Source organism: Miniopterus schreibersii (genome assembly GCF_964146895.1).
Source record: "Miniopterus schreibersii genome assembly, chromosome: 4".
Taxonomy (NCBI): Eukaryota; Metazoa; Chordata; class Mammalia; order Chiroptera; family Miniopteridae; genus Miniopterus; species Miniopterus schreibersii.
Genome location: NC_138105.1, coordinates 23,315,432 through 23,341,775, shown reverse-complemented (window position 1 = coordinate 23,341,775; position 26,344 = coordinate 23,315,432). Strand labels below are relative to the sequence as shown.

The window sequence follows — 26,344 nt, the reverse complement described above, 5'->3', positions numbered from 1 at the left end:
AGACCCTAGCATGCATAGCATTGTCTGTGATAAATGTGATATTCCAAATCACTGAATTATTAAAGTTGAAAAAAATTATTTACAATATATATGACAAAAGACTACTATTCTTATCATTTTTAAATATATATGAAAAAAAGATATTCTAATGACAAATAGGTAAAATAAGCAATACAAATGAACAATTAATATTAGCAAAATGCTCAACCTTTCCTGTAATGATGTAAGTGCAATTAAAAAAAAAAAGATATTATATCCTGGCCGGTGCTGCTCAGTGGTTAGAGCGTTAGCCCACGCACGGAAGGGTTCCAGGTTCGATTCCCAGTCAAGGGCATGTGCCTGGGTTGCAGGTTCAATCCCCAGCCCTGGTTGGGGTGTATGAAGGAAGCAACCAATCGATGTTTCTCTCTCTCTCTCTCTCCCCTTCCCTCCCTCCGTTCCACACTCTCTAAAAAAAAAACGATGAAAAAAATATCCTTGGGTGAGGATTAACAACAACAAAAAAGAGATACTATTTCTAGTCTGTTAAATCAGCAAATATTTCTTAAAATTATAACATCTGCCCTTGGCCTGAAGGGTCCTGGTTTCGATTCCAGCCAAGGACACACACCTCGGTTGCAGGCTCTATCCCCGGCCCTGGTCGGGGTGCGTGCCGGGGGCAACTAATCAATATGTCTCTCTCACATCAATGTCTCTCTCTCTCCCCTCCACTCTCTCTGGAAAGCAATGGAAAAAATATCCTCGGGTGAGGATTAAAAAAAACCCAGAAACCTGAAAACAAATGTCCAAAGTTTCAAGATCAGCTAAATAAACTATAATTCATACAATGAAATACTATGCAACTATTAAAAATTATGATGTAGTTTCATATTTATTAACATGGTAATATGTTTATAATATTATAATGCTAAGTAAAGATAAACAGGTTACATAGCAGTATGTCAAGTATGATACCTTTTACAAAGCATAAATTTCTGTTTTTTTACCTGAACCAGTAACATAGTCATTTATTATCAAGTATTATGTACTGTACAGAACTGTATATAATATACTTTTATACAACTGGCAGCTCAGTAGGTTTGTTTACACCAGCATCACAACCACATGAGTAATGAGTTGTGCTATGACATCATCATCACTAGGCAATAGGACAGCTCCAATATAATCCTAAGGGATCACCATATATGTGGTCTGTGGTTGACCAAAATGTTATGTGGCACATGACTATAAATTTCCCATTGTACCACAACTCTCATGGCTAGAAAGTGTTAGAGCTGAGGTTTACATGTATTGGGTCTATTGCCAGAGGCAGCACTTAAAAAGTGTAAATTTCTATGCATATATTTGGTTGGTCAAAGTCTGTAAGTATATAAACCAAAACATTAATAGTAATTTTTTCTGGATTATGGAAGTTAGAAAAATCTTCTCTTTTTATCATGTGTTTTCTACCTTTTCTATAATCATTGTATACTGTTTGCCTAATTAAAACTATGAAATAAAAAAATAAGTTAAACTGAAAATGTAGTAAACAAATCTGATCCTTAATAAACTCTATTTCTGTCCAGGAACCAATAAAATATTTTTTTCCCTTCAAGAATAGTCTTTAGATATTACACACATCTAAGTTTATCTAAATAACAGCAACAACAACAACATGAACATTTGTTGACAGCTTATTCAAGGCCCTGTGCTCAGAACATTGCTACCACTGGCTCCTTTAATCCTCCAGCCCCAGAAAATAAATACTATTAATGTTGTTTTAGAGCCCAGTAAACTGAGGCACAGAGATTAAATGAGTTGCCCACGGTTACAGAGCTTATAAGTGAAAGAGCTGGGTTTTAAATGTAGTCTACGTGATTCCAGAGCCCCGTTTTAGAAACACTGGACTATGCTTGCTTTGAAATTTAGGTAACCATTTTTTTTTTAAGGGCTATACATTATAAATAAGATACCTTAGTTGACGCTGGGAAAAGAAATTGGCTAGATTAAAAAAAAAAACAGTTACTTTTCCACATTAAATTCTCTTACCTTTTGAATTTTGTATTAAGTGTGTTGGTATATTTATTACCTAGTTTAAAATAAAATTTTAATTTTAAAATAATGTTTTTCCCTCCAATTCAAGTTGTATTTTAGCATTGGTGTGTCTTCAAACAATATTACAACTGCAGCTGCCAATGCCTTGTAGATACCTTAGGATACCACTGTACATGGAACAGATCCCTAACTTGGGTAGACTGGTTATTAAAAGGTGGTGATAAAAAGGGTAAGCCCTTAGAATTTTTTCAGTTTATCCTTAATTATCATTAAAATTGGGACAAACTGGAAATAATAAACAGGATTATCCTAGGGGGCTTTCAGTTCTAATAGTCTAGGAATTTTACTTTCTCTGAGCTAAACACAAAGATAGGAATATAGTAACTTTTAACAGATACCATTACTTTACAAATCCTTTTAAAATTGAATTGAATATCCTAAAACTGCATTACAATTTATGCAAATTTCCCAGAAATAAATCTTAATCTCTTAACATACATGAACTACATCTGCCAATAATCCATTTAGCTTTGGGTACTTTTTTCTTGCATTCTTGGGGTGTTGAACTTGAGGAAGGACCACTCCAGCAAAAATAGGACTCTTGGAAAAGAAATTTTGCAAGTGAGGTGTCAAATTACCTGAAAAGAGAAAAATATATAAGAAAACACAGAAATTAGTCTCCAATCAAAATAATCAAATTGCTATGTGGGCTTTACTATGTTACTAAAAAGAGAGAATAACAATTACTTTTTTAATTAATTAATTTTACTTTTTGTTTTGTGGGGTTTTTAAAATCCTCACCTAAGGATATTTTTTCCACCAATTTTGAGAGAGAGTGAAAGCCAGTGCACATGCCCCGACCAGGGATAGAACCTAAGACCCTTCATTGCACAGGCTGACACTCCAACTATTGAGCAACACTGGTCAGGGCGCGTTCTTCTGATTTTTTGAAGTTGAACAAAGAACTATCTGAACATAGCATAAAAATGAAAGCACATAGGCAGTAGAGCATGTACAGCAACCAGGTTCATCTTCTTTTCCCAGCATGTAATACCTAATATATAATGCTATCAGGAAAAGCAAGTACAAACTTTCACATATTTCCATATGGGTGTCTAAATGACTTAACTAGCAAGTGTTCATCAAAAAATCCTTACTCAGAAAAGCTAACATATTAAAGTTATTTAGATATTGCAAAGAAAAAACAAGGCTACAGAGTAGTAGTAGAACTATAAATAGAAGTGGAGAGAGCTAAGTTCTAGTACCAGTTTTTCTATACAACTAGTTCTGTGACCTTGGGCAAATCTCCCTTTCTGTGCCTTGGTTTCCTTATCTGTAAAATGACAAAATTGATCCCATCATCTCTAAGGTTCCTTCTAACACTTATCTCATAACCGGAACTTTAAAGATGACACAAAAAAGTGTGATGCTTTAAGGCTCTGAACTGTATCTTTAATCAGTATTTATCCAGATTTTATAGTTTTTATAGTTGTCCACAGTACCTTCCTCATGATCCTGTAATTACATATTTATGTATAGCTTCCCCACCACAAAAAGGGCTCCTCCAGATCCTCATTCATATGTAAACAAATAATTGAAACTCCATGAGCAAGGCTATCCATCAAAATGCTTGCACAGTCAAAACAAATAATCAAATAATTCAGCTATCATCAAATATATTTTTTAATAAGTTATTTAGCTATTTGGTTATCTACTATGGTAAAAAAAAAGTTTTCTCAGCCAATAATTGACTTTCTATCTCCAAGTGCTTTTAAAAAGCATCTAAATTAAATCTATTATTTAAAAGTCTTCTTTGAGATATACAAATATTTATAGAAGCCAAAAATTTTAAACAACTTTCAGAAAAATTGAAGAAGATTCCTATAGTACTGTTTCTCTTATTATTGACCATCAACATAAGGCTTAGCTATTTGCATCCTGGCAAAAAATATATAATTTGTAGAAACAGAAAAGAATTTTCTACTTTCTTTATCAGCTCAAGGCATCCATTTGCTGCCATCTATCAAAACAATATGCTTTCCTGTTTTGTTTGTTTGTTTGTTATTTATTTCAGAGATAGAAACATCAATGATGAGAGAGAATCATTGATTGGCTGCCTCCTGCATGGCCCCACTGGGGATCGAGCCTGCAACCCAGGCATGTGCCCTTACCTGGGATTGAACAGTGACCTCCAGGTTCATGGGTTGACACTCAAGCACTAAGCCACACTGGCTGAGCTGCTTCCCTGTTCTTATAATGAGAAAACTAAATTTGAAAATCAAGCAAAATTGATCTGGAAATATTTTAGGCATTCAAGAATATATTTCAGTAATACCTACCTACCTACTTTTAAAACAATTTTATGAAGTAAATCCAAATCAGAGCTGCTAGGAAGAAAGGGATTTCCAGTGGCCATCTCAATGATCATACAGCCCAAAGCCCAGATATCCACAGGTCTGAAACAGATAAGAATAAATCACTTTTTCACAGAGAAATACATAAAATATCTTTTCTAAAAAAAAACTTTTAAAATAAAGTTAAGGACAAAGAAAAAAGAATGGTTAAGTGATATCATTTATAAATTTTCACTGTAGCCCGTCCGGGCATGGCTCAGCAGTTGAGTGTCGACCTAGGATCCAGGCGATCAGGGTTCGATTCCCAGTCAGGGCACATGCCCGGGTTGCGGGCTGCAGCCAATCAATGACTCTCATCATTGATGTTTCCATCTCTCTCTCTCTCCATCCCCTTTCCTCTCTCTGAAATCAATAAAGACATATCAAAAAAAGAATAAAATATTTAAATTTTCACTGTAATAGCATATGCCAACTTTAGGATATACATTAAATATTATCACATTTTACTAATATCATTAAATAGATTATATTTAAATTGCATGAGAAGTCATGTAGCAGTCCAGATAAAAACTGTAATTGTAAAATTGTTTCAGACACTTAAATAACATTATGATAGTTTATGAATTAGAACTGAATAATAAAATCATCTTGTATTAAAAAGGAAAAACTAAAAATCTCAAACATTGACCACTTACATTTCATTTATTTATCTTAACATATTGTGAGTCACCCATAATTCATACTTTTTTCTATGTAATCAGTTTTTTAAAAAATAGTTTATATCACTGGGGCTTTTAATAGATTTCAAAATATGTCTAACATCACATTCAGAAGAAATATAAATAAACACTACAATGAGCTATATTTTTTTACTGATATAACTGATTAAAAGTTGCAAGATTTGATAACTGCTGGCTATGGAAAATGAATACTCCTATGTACAGTTCTGGGAGTGTACACCTACACAGCTTCTTGGAGGGAAAATTGGAAAAAGCTACCAAAATAAAAATGTACATACTTTTGACCACATAACTTTATTCCTAGAAATTTATCAAAAAAATCTACTCACACCTATACACAAAGATAAATGATATAAAATTTTCACAGCAACACTGTTTGTGGTAGAAGAATATTGAAAAAAAAGCCTAAACATTCATCAATACAGAAACGGCCATATAAAATTTTGTACAACCACAGTGAAATATTATTCAACTATTAAAAAGGTTGACATAGGTCTATGTGTGCTAATATAAAATGATCTCCAAGATAAACTCTCAAGTGAAAAAAGCATGATCATTAAAGAAATCAAAGAAGATATAAATGGAGAGATATTTCATGTTTGTAGATACGAAGACTCAAAATTGTCAAGATGTCAGTTCTTCCCGACTTGATCTATAGAGTTGTGCAATCCCAATAAAAATCCAATGTACATATCGATAAATTAATTATAAAATTTACATGGAAAGGCAATAGACCTAGAATAGCCAATGCAATGTGAAAAATAACAAAGTCAGAAGAAAGCCACTACCTGATTTCAAGACTTACTATAAAGCTGCAATAATCCAGACAGCGTGGGACTGGTGAAAGAACAGACGAGTAGATTAAGGGAACAGCATAGAGCCCAGGAATAGACTCATAAATATACTCAATTAATCTCTGACAAAGGAGCAAAGGCAATTCAGTAGAGAAAGGAACGTCTTTTCAACAAGTGATACTGGAACAACTGACCATCCATATGCCAAAAAAAAAAAGAATCTAAACATAGACCTTAAACCTTTCATAAGCCCTGGTCAGATAGCTCAGTTGGTTGGAGCACAGTACTAAATGCACCGAGGTTGTGGGTTCAATCCCTGGTCAGGGCACATATAAGAATCAACCAATGAATGGAGCAACAAATCAATGTTTCTCTCTTCCTCTATAAATAAATAAAATTAAAAAAAATTAAAAACCTTTCACAAAAATTAACTCAAAATGCATCATAGACCCAACTGTAATATACAAAACTATGAAACTTCTAAACAATAACGCAGGGAAAAAATCTAGATTACCTTGGGTTTGGGGATGAATTTTTAGATACACCACAAGCATGATTCACAAAAGAAAAAAACTGGTAAGTGGTACATCACTGAAATTAAAACAGCCCTGGCTGGTGTGGCTAAATGGTTAGAGCATTGGTCCACACACTGAAGGGTTGTGGGTTTGGTTCCCGGTCAAAGGCTCATATCTGGGTTGCAGGTTCAATCCCCAGCCCCAGTTGGGGCACGTGCAGGAGGCAACCAATCAATGTGCCTCTTTCACATTGAGGTTTCTGTCCCTCCTTTCCACTTTCTCTAAAAAAATCAACGGAAAAAATATCGAGTGAGGATTAGCAAAAAATAAATAAAAATTAAGCCCTGCCGATGTGGCACAGTGGTTCAGCATTGACCTATGAACCAGGAGGTCACGGTTTGATGCCTGGTCATAGCACATGCCCAGGTTTCAGGCTCAATCCCCAGTAAGGGGTGTGTAGGAGGCAGGCAATCAATGACTCTCTCTCATCATTGATGCTTCTGTCTTTCTCCCTTTCCTTTCCTCTCTCTGAAATTGATAAAAACATATATTTTTAAAAATTAGCCTGGCCAGGCATGGCTCAGAGGTTGAGCATCAACCTAGGATCCAGGAGGTCACGGTCTGATTCCCAGTCAGGGCACATGCCCAGGTCTGGGGCTCTATTCCCAGCAGAGGTCATGCAGGACGCAGCCGATCAATGACTCTCTCATCATTGATGTTTCTCTCTCTCTCTATCTCTCCCTTTCTCCCTCTGAAAATCAATAAAGATATATATATTTTTTAAAAATTAAAAATATCTGCTCTGTGAAAAACATTAAGGGAATGAAAAGAGAAGTCACAGAGTTGGAGAAAATATTTGCAAAACATGTATCTGATAAATGACTTGTATCCAAAATATATAAAGCACTCTTAAAACTCAACAATAAGAAAACAAACAATCAAATTAAAAATTGAGTAAAATAGGCCATAGCTGGTTTTGTTCAGTGGTTAGAGCATTAGCCTATGGACTGATGGGTCTCAGGTTCAAATCTGGTCAAGGGCATGTACCTTGGTTTCGGGCTCGATCCTGGCCCCAGTTGGGGCGTGTGCAGAGGGCAACCAATTGATGTGTTTCTCTCACATCGATGTTTCTCCCCTTCCCTCTCCCTCTCTCTCTTTTTCCACCATCCCCCCTCTCTCTCTTTTCCACTCTCTTTGGAAAGCAACAGAAAATATCCTTGGGTGAGGATTAAAAAATTTTTCTTTTCATTGGGTAAAATAATAAAATATCTGAACAGACACTTCACCAAAGAAGATGGCAAGTAAGCATATGAAAAGACACTGAAGCTCATAAGTCATCAGGGAATTATAAATAAAAACAGTGATAGATACCACCACACACCTATTAGAATGACTAAAATCTGAAACGCTGACACCACCAAATGCTGGTGAGAATGTGGAGTAACAGGAACTCTCATTCATTGCTGATGGGAATGCACAATGATATAGTCACTTTGCAAGATAGTTTGCTAGCTTCTAACAAAGCTAAACATAGTCTTACCATACAATCCAGTAATCAGTGCAATCCTTGGTATTTACCAAATTAATTCAAATTTTTAAGTCCACAAAAAAATCTGTACACGAATGTTTACAGAAGCTTTATTCATAATTGCCAAAACTTGGAAGCAAGCAAGATGTCCTTTATTAGGTGAATGGATAAACTGTCATACATACATACAATGGAATTTTTTTACCAATAAAAAGAAACATACTATCGCTTTGGCTGGGTGGCTCAGTTGGTTGGAGCATTGTCCCATACACCAAAATGGTTGCCAGTTTGATTCCCAGTAAGGGCATATACCTGTGTTGCAGGTTCGATCCAAAGTCAGGGTGTATCCTGGAGGCAACCAATCAATGTTTCTCCCTCTCTCTCTCTCTCTCTCTCTCAAATAATAATAATAATAATAATAATAATAATAATAATAATAAAAACAGCTCTGGCAGGTGTGGCTTATTGGTTGGAGCACCATCCATACACCGAGGGGTTGTGGGCTTGATTCCAATCAGGCAAATACCTGGGTTGCAGGTTCAATCCCTGGCCCGAGCTGGGCCAAATGCAGGAGGCAACTGATTGATGTTTCTCTTTCACATCGATGTTTCTCTCTCTCTCCCCTTCTCCCTTCTTCTCTCTCTAAATTAATAAAAATGTATCCTTGGATGAGGATTTTTTAAAAAGACTAAACTAAATAAATGTACTTCTGGGTGATAAAAGTATAAAGTATAAAGAAATGTAAAGTAACTGATTATAATAAAAGTCAATATCATGGTTACTTTTGGGGGAAAGGAAAGTGTTGTTATTGGAACAGGGCCCATGGAGGGTCTTCTGAGATGGTCAACAAAATTCTATTTTTTGATCTGGCGGTAGAGCTCTACATTTGTTGTGTGGGCTTTTCTGGTATCTATATTTTGTTTTACAAAAAAAGATTTTAAAAACACACTCATGAGCAAATTTATTTTAAACACAATGTGAAGCCTTACAGAATCCAAACTTGCCATGTACAAGGAAATGCTGGTTCTGTGGAGTACAGAGATTATACTTCTCCGCAAGAAACTTATCTTTCAGCAATAAATATTTTAAAGAACAATAGCTAGAATAGAACTAGGCCATATTAAATATTAACTGGACCAAAACTTACCATGTACAAGGAGGTTTAGAAAGGGGTATGATTTGGGGGCAAGGAACAGGGACTGGGGGATGCATCAGAAAAGGAATATAAGTTACATTGTGAAGAGAGGATAAGCTGGGGCAGCTTTTACAGCAGCTACATTTATTTAGAATTTACTATATTTTAATTTTTGTGTTGTTTCGTTAATCCTCACCCAAAGATATTTTTTCCACTGATTTTTAGAGAGAGTGTAAGGGGGGGAAAGAGAGAGAAGGAGAGAAACATTGATGTGAGAGAGACACATCTACTGGTTGCCTCCTGCACATGCCCCAACCCTTGACCTGGAATCAAACCTGCAACTGACCCTTCAGTGCGCGGGCCAACACTCTAACCACTTAGCCACACTGGCCAGGGCTATTTTAATGTTTGTTATTCATTAAATCATTTAATCCTCACAACAAATCTACAAAGCTGGTCCTGTTATTATTTCCATTATAGAGATAAAGTAACAAGGCAGATAGATGGTCTGGGTAGGGCATCAGTGGTAAGTACAGTAGAAAAGGTACTTTGGAGTAACTTCAGGCAAATTAGCTTACCTTTCTGTGCCTCAGTGTCTTTTTGTTTAAAATGAGGACAACAGTAGTGAAAACTAAATGATTTAATGCAAGTAAAGCATTTAGAGCAGTTTCTGGTACAAAGTAAGTACTCATTAATATTAGATATTATTGCCCTGGCTGGTGCGGCTCAGTTGGTTGGAGCATCATCCCATACACCAAAAGGTGGCAGGTTCGATTCCTGGTCAGGGCACATCCCCAGGTTGGAGATTCAATCTCTGGTTGGGGCATGTAGGGGAGGCAAGAAATTATTATAAAAACAGAATAATGGTTTCTAGGAAAAGCATGCAAGAATTATCCTCCTTATTTGTCGTATTAGGTGCACAACTTGGTCCCTTTATGTTCTTCGAGATTCGTTATTTGTACATTAGGTTGCTGTTTCATATACTGTTTCTACTGTTTTACAATAAACTGAGACCATGCTACTTTTTGAGGCATCTAGAACAGTATAATTTCAAAAATTATTACTTGCCAGTCTTTGCAAAGGGGGTGCCATATTCCAGAAAATAGGAAACTTGTCAGTTCCTATAGTAACACTGGCAAAGTGAGGTAAATGATTTTTAAATCTTTGTATAATGTAGAGGCTAAACAAGCAGAGAAGACAATTCTGCCAAGGATGGGGCACTAAAGCAAGCATGGATACAACCTGAGGGATGTCTGTATAGGTCTCCTGGGATTGCGGTTACTTAGCCCAAGAGGGCAAGCATGGCAACAATAGCCAGCATGGCAGGTGCCCATAGGGTCTCTCTGTTCTATGTAGAGGTGTCCCTCTCTTAAACCCAACTCAGATGCAGAAGGCCGAGGGTGTCAGTAATAGGGGTGACAGATTCACCATGGGAAAAAAAGAGATGGATAGGAAAGGCCAGGCAAGATCCTAAAATATACATACTTTCCGTAAGAAGTATCTTTTAATACTAATTCTGGAGCTCTATACCAGCGTGTGGCCACATAGTCTGTATAAATGTCCCCAGGAGCGGCTAGCATTCGTGCAAATCCAAAATCACAGAGTTTAATAACTCCCGACTGGGATACTAAAATATTCTCAGGTTTTATATCTCGATGAATGATCTAAAAAACAAAGAGAAGATGCAATACATTAAAATAAAGTTTCATTATCTAGAGAATCTCTCAGAGAAATTACAAAGAAAATCTAGTTAATTAAGACAGTAAAGCTATTTTCTTATAGCATGCAAAGGATTAACCACACAATGCAAAAGCTAAAGTTATATATTTTCAATTCTTGCCCCACCATCATCTCAAAATGAAAGGAAGCCAAGAGAACAAGTATAATACTAACAAGGTAAATCACCTTCCTAAAAGGAAAAGTAATCAAAAGAACTTAATGAAAAAAGTTTACCTTCCCTTTAACCCCATGACATTTTTTTTTTGGACCACTTTCTTTTGGTTATGGGGACACCATACTCTCTTGTGCTTCTTCTTAACAACTGGTTATTCCATCTCAACCTTATCTACTTTTATCACTTAAGTAACTATCCATATACTGATGATTTCCAAATTTCTATGTCTAATTTCGATTTCTAGATATCTCTTCTGGTTTCCACAAGGAGTGGAATTCCACAAGAAGTCCCACACAGCAAATCCAAAACTAAATGCATCATGTCCCCCAAACCTATTTGTTCTCGACAGTGCTTTAGCTCAGTGACTGGAACCAACATTGACCCATGTCTCAAGCCAGAAACCAAGGTATTTTTCTCCCTATAGCTCCCATATACTCTTAACCTACCTATTTTTCTCTCTAGTTCAAGTCCCCTCAGCTCTCTCTCTCTCTCACTGAAAATTACTACACTACTAACTGGTCTCCCTGCATTCACTCTGATCCCCTCCAATCCACTGACCACAATGAAGTCACAGTACTATTTTAAAATCACATGTGATCATGTCACTTCTCTGTTTAACATCCTTCAAGGATTCCCCACCCCACAGGACAAATCTGAAACTCTCTAAAACGGCTTGTAAAGCCTTATAAGATTTGAACACTACTCACCTTCTCAACCTTCTACAACCTCTTTTCCTAGCATATTAGTTTCCCAGTTTTCCAGGATTTGTTTCATCTGTGCACTTGTTGATGCTGTTCCAACTGCCTGGCCAACTATTTCCTCAGGTATCAGCTTAGATGTTTGTATGAGATGTTCCTTCTATTTATTCTCACATCATTCTACACATCCCCATCACAGTATTTGTCATGCTATATTATTAATTGCCTGTTTACTTGTTTCTAATCCCCACTAGACTGTAAATTCCATGAAGGCAAGATATATGTCTTGATTAAACTATATTCCCAGAGTCCAGTACAGTGCCTAAAAAAAAAAAAGGCATTTAAAAACTTTATCAAATGAATGAAGTATGTTCTCATCACTGGAAAAGTATCAGAGCACAAGTGAAAATACCTCAGTGACAGAAATGTGGGATCTTTCCTTGTTTATATAACTTACTGCTATTTCTTTGGGATTGGATCTTGCTCCGCCTCAGTCTCCCTCCACAAATGGCCAAAAAATTAACTTAGGGTAATGAACCATCTTTGGGGTTTTTTAATCTTCACCCGAGGAAAATTTTTCCATTGCTTTTCAGAGAGTGGAAGGGAGAGAGAGAGAGAAACATTGATGTGAGAGAGACATGCAGATTGGCTGCCTCCCGCACGCACCCCAACCTGGGCCATGGATCAAGCCTACAACCGAGATACATGTCCCTGGCTAGAACTGAACCTGGGACCCTTCAGTATTTAGGCAGATGCTCTAACCACTGAGTCAAACTGGCCAGGGCGCTAATGACCCATTTTAAAGGTGCCATCTATACAACTACATTGATCTATTTTTACTTTCACAACTTTTACTGAGTGATTACTATATGCCAGCCACTCTGCCAAAATCTGAAGATAGAATGTAAACAAAAATAGACATGAAAAAGCACATTAAGATACCACTTCGCACATTCTGCCCACCATGCATCCATCACCCTCCTCCTCAGCGCTCTAAATGTAGGGCAGATAGGTCCATTCAGTCGATACCCTAATATTCTCACTCTTTTCAACAACTAACACAACTACATGCAGAAGCTTGTTATCCTTGAGAACCAAGCACTCTCTGAATCCCAACTTTTAAAATTCTATTTTCTGACAACATCCTCCTTGGTCTCTCACTATCACATTGAGCCCTCCATAAACAGAGTATTTCTATTTGGTTAGGACTTCTTTCGTCAATGTTTAATTTTCAGTGTATAGGTCTTGTACATCTTTTGTCAGATTTTCCCTAAGTATTTCATTTTTTTGATGCTGTTGTAATGGTATTTTAAATTTCAATATCTGATTGTTTGTTGCTAATACATAGAAATACAATTAATTTTGGTATATTGATTGACTTCTACAAACTTGGTAAATTTACAGATTAGTTCTATTAACTTTGTTGTAGATTCCATAGACTTCTTACATAGATAATTATGTCATCTGTGAATAGACAGTTTTACTAAAAAATAAATAAATAAGAAGCCACTTTATACCCATCAGAATAACTGTACTCAAAATAAAAATATTGGAAAGGATGTGGAAAAACTGGAATATATTGGTGGGGATGTAAAATGGTACAGCCACTTTGGAAAACAGTTTGGCAGTTTCTTTAAAAAGTTAAACAAGCCCTGGGCTGTGTGGCTCAGTTGGTTGAGCGTCATCCCATGCACCTAGAGGTCACCAGTTCCATTCCTGGTGGGGGCGCATGCCTGGGCTGTGGGCTCAATCCCCAGTAGGGGGCATCAGGAGGCAGTTGATCGATGTTTCTCTCTCTGCAATGTTTTAATAAAATCAATAAAAACATATTTTTTAGAAAGTTAAAACTAACTAACTATATGATCCAGTGGTATTCTTAACTTGCCCTATTTCTACTCCCCTTTCCCCAGTTCCTGGTAACCTTATAAACCAATAATGCCCCCAAATCAACAAGGTTTTATCTCCTCCAAAGCCCCATTCCCAGGTAACTATCATTATTTAACCTCTCTGCCAGGTCACTAACTCAGCACTTGCCCAGTGCAAACAACCTTTTTCCTGGGGCCTTTGTGAGAAATAATTAACAGCTACTATTTAACATTATGTTCCTCTGAGGGAGCTATAATAAGACAAACAAGCTGACCAAATTCTTAGGCTGGAAGTGAGATGTCCATAAAGGGTTTGAAAAGCTCTAACATACTCCTGAGAATCAAGAAGGCCACATACAGAGCTGTGCACATGTCCAGGAAAGACCCAAGATGGTCCTAAGCTCTCACCTCTGGCTGACTTTCAGGCTCTGCACAAGCAGGAGGGTAAGGCTAAGGCAGAGTTGTAAACTATCTGCCTGAACATTGAAGGCATGTCCCAATACACAGAGAGAGCCCCTCAGTAAATAAGGCTGAGACATTTATTGGTTTCAGGCATTTGAGGAAATCTGCTTCCAATCATTAGCTAACCACTAAACTAGCTGAGCAGAGATTTCAGTGGTTACACATGATGAAGAATACAGACTTTACAGAATTAGTTCAGGAAAGTAACTAAACCAATAGCCACAATAACAAACAGCAACAACAAACGCTGAGAGATGGAAAACTAATTTTCACAGAGGCCACATTAAAGATACTCAAAGAACCCTGGCCAGTGTGGCTCAGTTGTTTGGACATAGTCCTGTGCACTATGGTCAAGGGTTTGATTCCTGGGAAGAGCACAGGTGGCGGGTACAATCCCCAGTCAGGGTGAGTACGGAAGGCAACCAATTGATGTCTCTCTCTCTCTCTGTCTCTCCCTTCCTCTCTAAAATCAATAAAAACATTTTTTTTTTTAAAGAAAATATGTGCCCTGCCAGCATGGCTCAGTGGTTGAGCATCGCCCTATGATCCAGGAGATAGCAGTTTGATTCCCAGTCAGGGCACATGCTGCGGCTGTGGGCTCGATCTCCAGTAGGGGGTGTGCAGGAGGCAACTAATCAATGACTCTCATCATTGATGTTTCTCTCTCTCTCCCTCTCCCTTGCTTTCTCCGAAATTAATAAAGACATTAAAAAAAATGTTCTCATTGTCCCTTAAAATATATCAATATATCTAAAAGCAATTCCCCTTTCTAAAATCAGTTACTGCCAATGAAACCATAATTCTGCTTTCAAATTAAAAATCTTAGAATTATCTTTGATTTCTCCCTCTGTTTGCATCCCTCTCATATCTAAGTTATTTCCAAATCCTGTCATTTCTCTTCTGAAGTATTTCCATCCTCTCCCACTGCCATTCTTCCTCTCCTTCTGATTGTTACTATGCTAGTCCAAGCCCTTACCAATTCATATCTGGATTGTCACAATAGCTCTCACCTGATCTCCCTGTCTCTCTCCATACTTATCCTCCGCTCTTGCCAAAATAATGTTTTGTCTTTATCCTATGTTTCAGCAATGCTGAAAACCTTCCACGGTTTCCCAGTATTCTCAGGAAAAAGCCCAAACTCCTCAGGATGAATTTCAAGGCTCTGGAAAACCTCTCCCCAGGGCACCTGTGCAATCTTATCTCCCTTTGCCTGGTCTCTGTAAGCGCACTTATTACCACTCTCTGAAGCCCCCTGCCCAGGTCTGCCTCTATTATGGAGGTACTCCATCTGAATGTATTTCCTCTTCTAGTGAAATCTTAGTTCAAAACTGTACTTACTTTAGTTTTAGCTCTTCTTTGAAGTCTTCTACTCTCAGCCTAGCCCATACTGATATCTCCCTTTATTCAAAAAACCTTTTTAAAGTCTACTATAGATAAGGCGCTATAGGAATACAATAACATGACTATTCCTGACTCCCTACTAGCACTATTTATTGAGCACTTAAAATGTGCCTAATACAGTGCTAAACACTTTATACCTACTACCTAATTTGATCTTTACAAAAATTCTGTGAGGTACTATGCTATCATTTCACAGATAAAGAAAATGAGGCTCAAAAGAACTTAATAAACTGATGAACAGAAATGATTCAATGACACGGAAGCATGGATAAGACTGATGAATCTCAGAGGGATGGTGGAGGGGGAGAGAGTAACCAAAGAACTTATATGCATATGTGCACAACTCAAGGACTCGGACAATGGTATGGAGAGGGACTGGGGAGGGGCGGGTAGGGTGGAATGGGTCACTGGGGAGAAAAAGGGACATCTGTAATATTTTGAACATAAATTTTAAAAATATTAAAAAGCACTAAAAACAAAAACAAGCAAGCAAACAAAAAAAGAAAATGAGGCTCAGAGAAGTTAGATAACTTTCTTGGGGCCACAGAGTAATGGGGCTGCCACCTTTTACTGTGCAAGTTGTGAACTACACAAGTTGTGTGGTTATCCACAGATAAGCGGGTGGGTGAAAAACCTAAGGTAGTCTGATTTCAAAGACTGGTGCGCTTAACTTTTGAATTACACTGCCTCCCCATGGATCTAGCTGGTAAGGAAATTACAATCTGAATTCCAGTTGCTATCACAACCATATTTTTCAAAGCAGTAAAAATGTGATAAACTATTAAGCAAGACAGAAAACTGGAAATTAGGATGTCTTAAAAAGCCTGTAATATATAGATGTTCTGCCTATATCGCTTATTAATAAAACGATTTTTGAAGATTTTACTGTTATTTCCTGATTATATATCTAACTTTTCAGAAAGTAGAGCTCATGGTGGGAACAAAATATCTCCATAATAACCTCCTGCGCGAAATACATACTCGGTAATGCTAAAGGCAGCACTAAAAGTCAGAAGGGTTGATCTTCTTTCCTTTCTTGACTTTTCATAAGTTAAACAAGTTTCTATCTCTCTCAGCTACCTTATGTCTTCTTTCTTCCCCCAAAAGGCATCCCCATTCACTTGCCATTCACTTGAAGGTAGGAAGTTTCCAGTTCCTGCTTCGAACCTCCCTTCATCTGGGCTAGCTTTCAACATTTCTAAATATACTTTCTCTAAGAAAATATGCCCCACTTGACTCTTGATTCCTCCATACCAAACTATTAATACCTCCTTTAGCATCCCATACTTGGTCTGCCCTATAATTATAAATATTGTGTGCTCACTATGTTTTTTGGTTCTCTGCAAGTAAATTGTAAGGTAGTGAATCTATTTTCAGGGTGCCAATATTGTACAGAAAAATAATTTTTAACAGCCTTTATAAAAACAGAACAATCTTTAAAGGGTGCTTATCATTCACACACATCCTATAGTTTGGCTTACCCTGAAGCACTTACATTATTATTGTGAAGATATTCAATTGCTCGAATGATCTGGAAGAGGTATTTTCTAAGTCGTTTACTCTCTAGTCCATGACGATAATGTTGTAACTCATCTAATACTGTGTGGTCAATAAATTCAAACACCAAATGAATTTTCTTTTTCTGTCTAAAAACTTCAATCAGATTGACCAGGTTTTCATGATGGAATTGCTATTGACAAAAGAAACAAGATTTTTAATAAATTATTTCATGCACAGTAATTTGAACATGTAACAACTATACCATTTTAAAAAGAAAAAATATTCTCAGCTTCTTTTTCTCTATGCATTTCAACAGAAATTTCTCAATTGATTTGCTTACATTCTTATTTTAAGAAAATGTTAATCTATTTCATAATTATTTATAGAACAAAGGGAAATGTATTGCTTTACTTCAAGTTAGCATTTGATTGCTTATTAAAATAATTTAATGTACTATAACGCAATTTGGCATGCTGCTAAGAGATGTCTTCCTATCTTTCAACTTGATTTGTCATTAAATCTAACATCTGAAATTTAAAAGGTCCTTATGTCTTCAAATGAGAATGAATTTCAATGTTACTGAGTATGTGATCTGAATTTATATAAATTAAGTATTCTATGAGTTTGGTCCTAAACTCTTGAGTAAAATATAAGTTCCAGGTGGATATTGTAAATTCATCACGCTGTAACAAAAGAGTCTCAGAATAGCTATAAACTTCCAGATATATGAAATACCACTTTATAGCCATAAGGACATTACATAGATATATAATTATTTGTGGGTACATTTATGTTCTATTAAACATTATTCTATTGTATTAGAATAAAATAATAATTTATTATTCTATTAAGCAACAAGACATTTTTTCAGACTGGTATTAATTACTGTTAAAATAATTTCAAAATATAAAAAATGGAATGTATCAGCTTAGGAAATAAATGACATTTTAATATTTTATGCTGGTTATTCTATTTTTTACACATTGATTTAATTACAATCAACTCTCTCAAATATTTAACTTTTTCAAATTACCAAAAATATTTATTTAGTTGGCTAAAAATTAAAGGGTATATTTTCAATGTTGGATTCATTAGAAAACTATACTTTTATGAAAATTATTTGCCTTTATTCTGATGGGACAATATCAAATTTTCTGCTTATCTGTATTAATACATAAACCAATCCTTAAAACATGACTAATAGAAAAACATGCCAAAATACAGTGCCAGATGCCTTTCCTATTTTTGCTCCCAATTTCCCTGGTGGGCAAGATGCCAGAGTACTGCAGGGACAGCATGTTGGCAGTAGTGAAAAGAAATGACTGCTTTTGGACACTACAGTATTAATCTTCCAACTAAGGAAAATTATGGGTTTTCTATGCAGTCTTTATTTTAAAGGTAAAAGCAGTGAAGGGTTAATGGGAGTTAATAAGCATGAGGGAGGATCCACTCAGGTAAGGAATCAGGTACATTCTCCCATGAAACCCCTAGAAATGCTCCATTACCCCTTTTCAAGTTGTTTGCTTTTGTTTTCCTTCATTACTAGACACCTTTTATACAGATGGTTTCACTAATTACTGCCATTTATTTAGTGAAATTCTAGAAGATAAAAATTTAGTTCAAAGTATGTCATTATGACAGTCCTTTTAGACTAAGAATGTTATCTAATACAAGAAATCTCTTGTGGAATTATATTAAACTAAAAATTCTATAAGAAATAAACCAATAAGAATAGTTAAGATGTCTCAAAATAGTTTGCATAATAGTTGTATAGTTAAGTACATTTTCAAAATCATCCCTGTGTTCTTGGCTTTTAAAAATTATTAAATAGAAAAAAATAATCAGCTTAAATGCAACAGAGTTGAAGAAAGAGCTAAAGTACTGCCTGGGAAAAGGTGTTCCTCTAATCAGATTTCTTACTTACAGTGCATAATAGTTGTCATAACAGTATGATTATATTTTAGGTCCTCAGGATAAGGACTGGTATCTTACACAAAATTATAACATCTTTACTGACTTTAACTTTCCTTTTCACTGTCTAGAAATAGAGCAGTTCCAACAATCCACGGACGCCTAATATATTTCTTCTATTTAGAAAGCAAATTGACCTATCATATCTAATATACACTTACAAAGAAAGAGAATATTACTTTTAGATCAGATAAAAATGAGCAAGAGTATCTGTTTTCTTCATTGCATAAAACCTCTAGACTACACTATCAAAATCATAAACTTTAATGCATCTAGATAAATCCCAATATATAAAATACATATATATTTAAGTATTTTTAAATCACTAGTTTTGTACTCAGTCACCAAGGGATGCTAATGCTCCTTCCTTCGCACTCCTGAGTTCTTTCCTTCCCCTGGGTTGACCTGTCATAACTGAACAAAATCCTATCTTCTGCCTTGATCTCTCCTGATATTGTTCCCCATCTCTAAGAGCCCACTGGTCATCTTTTAACGTACTCCTGTCACCTCAAATTCAACATTTCTAAAACTGAACTAGTTCCCAAACTATGTCTCTTTGGGGTCTTTCAAATTTTCATCAATGATAATACTGACCAAACCTCAAAGATACCTGTGACTCCTTCCGTTCCACTTCCTTTTAGACTCTCTTGTATATTCTTTTGAAATATATCATGTTTTAACTTTACTTTCCATTCAACTTGCTGGATTCCAGCAAGGGCCTTCACAACATTTACCAGTATTCCTGAATTAAACTCACATAATAGACCTCCCTATTTTTCTTCTGAGTCCTCCAATCTTTTCTAAAAAATAGTGCCACATTTATATTTATAGAGTTTCTTTACTCTGAATTCAAAACCTTCATCCTCTTACAAATTCACATCTTAACTCCTTAGTCCAAAAGATGAGACTTTAAAACCTACCTCCAACTTACTTCTCTAATCCCATCTCTATTTCAATACAAGCAATTCTACAGGCAAATGTCTCTGCTCTTGTCCTTTCCACTCTGCTCTTTATAATTGTCCTGCTTTAGCCTCTCTGAGCTTAAGCTGTTTCGCTAACCTGTAATACAATAGTTTCTCCCTCTCACATAAATTCTACACATCATTTAAAGCCAAATTCATGTCCCAATTCTTCCAAGAAACCATCCCTACCCAACAGGACTTTGCGTTAATCACCTGGCATTTATTATGAGCCACTTTTTATTCCAGTATTATTTTATATGTCCTCCTGTCTTTCTGATTAAATAATAAAAGTCCTGAAGAGCAGGTACTGTCTTTTACCTCATTATAGTCTCATTTCTAGTCTGAGCATCTGGAACAATGCCTTGCACAATGCAGACATTTTTATTAAGTATTATACATGGATATTTCTGAATTATTACTTCACAATATTTGGTATAGCTTTTGTTATGTTATACGTACACACATATATCTGGTATCACTATAAAATTACAAAATGTAGACAATTAGGGTATCACACTTGTTTTTCTATTATCTGTCTTAATACACGTGTTAACTGAAATATTCCTTATATAATTTTTTTCCATAACTATTTCTCTTTCGACTTACAGAGCAATTAAGGGAAAAGAAGCAAACCTTTAGAAACTTTATTTCTCTCGTTGCAATTTTGTTGACAGATTTTTCTGGTGTCTCATAAAATATCTTAATGGCCACTATCTGCCCGGTATCCTTATGTTTACACTTCATGACTGTTCCATAACTTCCCTCTCCCACTTTTCCAAGGGTTTCATACATCTCCATTCTTAAGCCCGGCTTCTTCTTCATAGAAATAAAGAATTAAACATTTTTACTTTATTTATTATTCAAGCTGGGTAACGTATTTCCACAATAAACTCCTACTTTAAAATATAGAAACAGAGGGAAAATAGGAATATTTTCCACAGACACCACTTGTCTTTGGAAACTGCCAGCTCGGCAGTAAGGTGCCCTTGTGGGGCTCCAGCCCTCAGGAGAACTTCGGGAGCCTCCCGCTGCCTCGCTTATTCCCATCAACATTAAATTTTAAGATTCCTTCACTACACGTCACAATCCACCAAGGGGGAGGGAGGTTATCCTCACACTTGCTGTCATGCCTGCGTCAAATATGAGGTTCCCGCAATACTGCAGTCTCCCACAGGTTAGTCCCCAGGACCGAAGAAAACCTCGGTCCCGCCCACTCCTCAAAGCAGATGTCTTAGGGTCCCGGCCCAGGGTCGCACCCTTCGCCCGGCAGACGACCTCGTCCGGGCAGCCGCCACCGCCTCAGCCCATTCTGTAGTCCCGAAAGTCCGGCCCCGCGCAGTCCCAGCCCTACTCAGGCAGCTGGCCCCGCAAGCTTTCCACCACCCACTACCATGGCAACGGTGCCGCCGGCCTCGCGCTCCGAACCTAGTGCGCAAGACCGGAACACGGGCCTGGCAGGCCTAACCCGGAAGGGAAATGAGAAAAGGCGGAAAAAAAAAAAGAGCTTCCGGTGTACGCTCAAAGGAACTTCGCTTCGGGGGTGGGAATTAGCGGTGGCCAATGATCAAATTGGGTCTTCCTCGCAAAGTTGGTTTAAAGCGGAGATGGAGGAGCGTGAGCATTTTTTACTGCAGCGGGAGCGACTGCAAATACTCTCGGGTAGAGGAACTGTCGCGGAGGCTTGTCCAACAGGCCTCGCCTGTGTCCCCAGGCCAGAGAGCACGTGCCGCTTCTGCTGGGTCCTAAAAGGATGGCTGGTGTCTTTCAGTAGTAGAGACTTCTTGTAAAAGACTTCCAAGCAAGTCTAGTGTAATTGTAGTTTTCTAAGTTACCTAGTTATGTTAATATTCCACAGACCTGAGTTCGAGTTCAGCTGTCCACATTTCATCCTTAAAATGGGGGACAGGAAGCTTCTTAGATCAAGAACATTTCTACAATGTGCTTTAAAATTTTTTCAAACTCATAGTAATCCTTTTTAAGAAAAGTTCCTTACTATGTGCCAAAACTGTAAAACTTCCTCTTTGGGAAAGCAAGTATTTCAACGGGTTCTCCCACACACGGATTAACACACAAGGGCCGAGAGGAAAAAAGTGTTATCTAACTGCTTAATAAGGACACGGGGTTCTGCTGGCCTTCCCGCCTCCAATGAATAACAAGGGGTAGTACCGATGGAACAAGTGCCCAGGAAGTGTCCTCTTTCTTCGGCCTTCATTTATTTTTTTCTGTAAAAAAAAATTACTCTCCAAAAATTCTAGTCCAGATGGTGCCACCCACCATGCATATTTAAATTACATCTGTGAGCCCTGGTTGGTTTGGAGCCCTGGTTACAGCGCTGGCCCACAAACCTACCGGGGTTCAGGATTCACTGATTCTCAGTCAAGGGCACTTACCTCGGTTACATCTGGTGAGCTTTTAAAAAGGCTCCATCCCAGAGATCCTAATTTAAGTGAGATAGGGTAAAGGAATTGGTACTTTGAAAGCTTCCCAAGTGTTTCTATGCTGCTAAAGTTTATATTGAGAGAGGAGTGGAAGGGGAAGGAGAGATAGTCATGGATTTTGTTGATCACTACCAAAATACTGAGGATTCTTTCCTTTTAAAAAGTTACTCAGCCCTGACCAGTGTGGCTCAGTGGTTAGAGTGTTGGCCTGTGCATCAAAGGGGTTCTGGTTCGATTCCCAGCTGTTCCGGAGACAACCAATCCCCCCCACACCCTATGTCTCTCCCCCCCCCTCTTCCCTCCCTTCCACCCTCTCTGGAACGCAATGGGAAAAAATATCCTCAGGTAAGGATTAACAACAACAAAAAAGCTATTCAACCCTGTTATAAAATACTTTCTATCTATGAATAAGAATGTCATAGTGAGCTCAGACTTTATAAGCATATTTATTAAATATTTATTGTGGACTAAATATTTATAAGGGACAAATCATGAATCAGAGTCCTTACCCTCAATGAGCTCACAATCTAGAGCTACAGAATCACTACAGGATAAAATAATAACTTTTAAAGGGGTGGGGGATAGGAATAGATTAACCAAAGAACTTATATGCACATATGTATAACCCATGGACACAGACAATAGTGCGGTGAAGGCCTGGGAAGGGGGTGGGAGCCTTGTGGAGGGGTCAATGGGAAGAAAAAAGGGGACATCTGTAATACTTTCAACAATACAGATAAACTTTAAAAAAAAATAAAAATAAAAACTCTATTGTGAACCATAGGCCCAAAACGGCATCACTTGTGCTAAAAGCCCATGATACCAAAGCTAGATTTAATGCCTCATCTAATTGCACTTTTTTTGTTTTTCAATCCTCACCCAAGGATATTTTTTTCCCATTTGCTTTACAGAGAAAGTGGAAGGGAGGGAAAGGGGGTGAGAGAGAGAGAAACATCTGGATCAGAGAGGGGGCAGTTAAGCCTACAACCAAGGTATGTGCTCTTGGCCAGGGTCGAACCCGTGACCCTTCAGTCCATAGACCAACACTCTAACCACTGAGCCAAACGGGCTAAGGCTAATTGCACTTTCAAGCTCTCCCAGAAACGACCTTGATCCGAAAATTCAACACCAATGAATCTATCATGTGGGTCCTCTCCATCCCCTCATTGAAAGAAGACACAATTTGCATGATAAAAAAATCCTTCCCATTCTCTTCCTACCCAAACAGATGTCCCTGCCCCCAAATAATCCTTTCTGTTCTCTTGTAAATAACTCCCTTGTCCCACCCTCTTCCTATAAAACCTTCCATTTTGTAAAACTCAAGAGTGCCTTTCTGAGTTTTTGCTAGATGGGATGTTACCCAATTCATGAATGGCTTAATAAAGCCAATTAGATCTTCAAGTTTACTCTTGAATTTGTTTAACACTACAAATAGATTATGGCACCCCTGGTAACCACAACAGCCAATAATTCTTGCTTATACACAACTCTAAGGCTTTAATGAAACACCTTCACTGATTTTGTCGAAAGTGTTACTTCACCCAGCCAGAGTGGCTCAGTGGTTGAGCGTCGACCCATGAACCAGGAGGTCACTGGTTCAATCCCCGGTCAGGGCACATGCCCGGGTTGCGGGCTCGATCCCCTGTAGGGGGTGTGCAGGAGGCAGCCGATCAATGATTCTCTCTCATCATTGATGTTTCTATCTCTCCCTCTCTCTGAAATCAATAAATACATTTTTTTAAAAAAGTGTTACTTCATTTTGGAAAACCATAGACTGGGTTTCCAAAAACAATTATAAATTTGTGGACTATAAACTGACTAGCTCAGGACCTATCAAGAGGTAGGCCTGGTTAACTTGATCACAAAGGCAGTTACTAAAAGTAAGAGACAGACTTCAGGGTTTGAAGAAAGGGAGTGTTGACATAGGAAACGTCCAAACCTGTACAAAATTTTTACCAGTTTGAGCCAAACTGATGACAAATGCTGGGAAGCAAAATCTCTTAACAGATTGAGAAAATGCTCCAGAAAAATGGCAGTTTTACCATTTTATACATCAGAATCAAAAGGGGTTACATGAAATCCATTGGTGATTAGGGAGGTGGTAGAACACAAAGTGGGGAAACCTCTGAGATTGGATAAAAAGTAAATCAGACTCAAATACTTCTTTTACATCGGTGGGTACAGGATAGTTAATATTTACAGCACCCAGAGATGGTATGCAGAAAACAAGATAACAATGAAGGGTCCGGTGGTCTCATGTTCTGGTGGGAGATTTTGACCCAGGGGTCTGGATAAAGGGGATTACTCTCACATAACAAAGGTATGTTATAATAGATGCAAAAAGACAATAGGCCTAGGACACCACTACCCTCCATGACTCCATTTTACTTAGGAAGCTTTAATTTCAAATCATCCTACGAGGCTACTTTAGGTCTCTGAGATTGTAAAGCCTGCCATGCAGGCCTCCCCTGAGATTGTCAGGTTTAGTATGTGGCTCCTTTTTTGTCCACAGGAGATACCAGGAATGTGGGGAAAATTAACCCTCTCTGGTTCCAGTCAACTATGGGAATCTTGGGACAATAGTAAGGCCCTCACCCTATCCTCTCATTCTGGTTTGGGCTGAAGAATTACCCTGATATATATGAAAAGATTCAGAGTCCTCTAACAAGGGTCAGTAACTCTTAGCTGCCCCCCCACCCCACCCCTTGCTGCTGCGGGGAGCATTTCTGGTGCATTTGCACCTAACATGCTAGTGTAGAACACCTGAAATGAGTTATTCAGGCTAAATATAAAATCCCCACCCATGTCTTCATGACCTGTCCCCCAGATCTGAATCAGATTTTTAGGTTTCTTTAACAACAGACTACCCATCAATATGCTGTCCTCTGGCCCAGCCAGCGTGGCTCAGCTGTTGAGCATGGATGGACCCACTATCCAGGAGATCAGGGTTGGATTTCCCGTCAGGGCACCTGCCTGGGTTGCAGGCTCATCCCCAGTGAGCAGTAGCGCAGGAGGAAGGCGATCAATGACTCAATCATCATTGATGTTTCTCTCTCCCTTCCTCTCGCTGAAATCAATAAAGATATATACATATTTTAAAATGCTGCCCTCTGGAGATCTCATCCCTACATTTCTTGACAAAGACAACAGTACCCCATTGTAGCCAAATCCATGTATTCTGACACAAATCCTCAAATGAGAGCAGATCCATAAGAGAAAAGGAAAGTTTGTAATTCCATAGGGAGTGTGAACACACCTTGTACAATCTACACCATTCTTTTATCTTTGCCCATAATTTCCAATACCACTGCAATGCACATACAGGCTATTCGGTGCCCCTAAAGCACTTACTTTGTATGGGCCTTAGTATTCAATACCTCACTTAATAGAAAAAATGGTGGTCCCAACACTCTTCCTTATGTACCAGATTTGATAAGCCATTGAAGCAACCAGAGGGGATTTTAAATCCGAATAATTTTTAGCTCGGTTTTAAAGACTTAAGAAGCAAAACATGCTTTGCTTCCCACAGCCTCTTCCTCTCCGATTGCCCTCACTGTTCACGGGACCACATGTTTGTAAAACTAATAAAGGTGTGTGCCCATCCGGTCAACTTAACTACCTGCTTCATATACCTGGCTGAGACTCAGATCCAGGGGACGCTCTCACAGCATCAGCTCTAATCGCGTCATAGGGGCACGTGGTTCTAGATACTTCGCCACCTCCCCCTCAGGGGTGGATTGTTGACAACGCCGCCGGTAGTCACGTGACCTTACGTCACCCCACCTCCTTTGCCTGAAATCTCAATCCCGGTTCGCGTTGCCCTCTCCCCACTCGGTCGGACCTAACCTAGTGAAAGGGGACGCAACAAGATTAAATTTCGGTTTTGGTGCCTCTTAACCCACAATATCTTGTCCTAACACATAAAATAATTTTATAATTAAGTTCAGTAGCCCAAATGGATAGGACGTTGCTGAAAGGCTCCCGCAGAAACTCTCAGATGTCCCTTCCCACTTTCCTCCACCCCTCGCGCTGTGGTACTGGCGGAGGGCGGAG

At 38.0% G+C, this 26,344-nt stretch overlaps 1 protein-coding gene across 1 annotated transcript in view; it reads right to left on the bottom strand.

Annotated features, from left to right (window-relative positions):
- CDKL3 (cyclin dependent kinase like 3) overlaps positions 1–21,054 on the bottom strand; it is a gene marked incomplete at its 3' end in the record, with an annotated part of 38,351 nt that extends 17,297 nt beyond the window's left edge. The window contains exons 1-6 of the mRNA XM_081134470.1: positions 20,970–21,054; positions 20,487–20,669; positions 16,916–17,110; positions 10,586–10,764; positions 4,378–4,490; positions 2,533–2,672 (exon numbers count right to left, since the gene is read on the bottom strand). Coding sequence (XP_080990596.1) covers positions 2,533–2,672; positions 4,378–4,490; positions 10,586–10,764; positions 16,916–17,110; positions 20,487–20,669; positions 20,970–20,981 — 822 coding nt within the window. The 5' untranslated portion in view covers positions 20,982–21,054. The remainder of the gene's footprint in view (positions 1–2,532; positions 2,673–4,377; positions 4,491–10,585; positions 10,765–16,915; positions 17,111–20,486; positions 20,670–20,969) is intronic.
- Between the last annotated feature and the right edge of the window lie 5,290 nt (positions 21,055–26,344).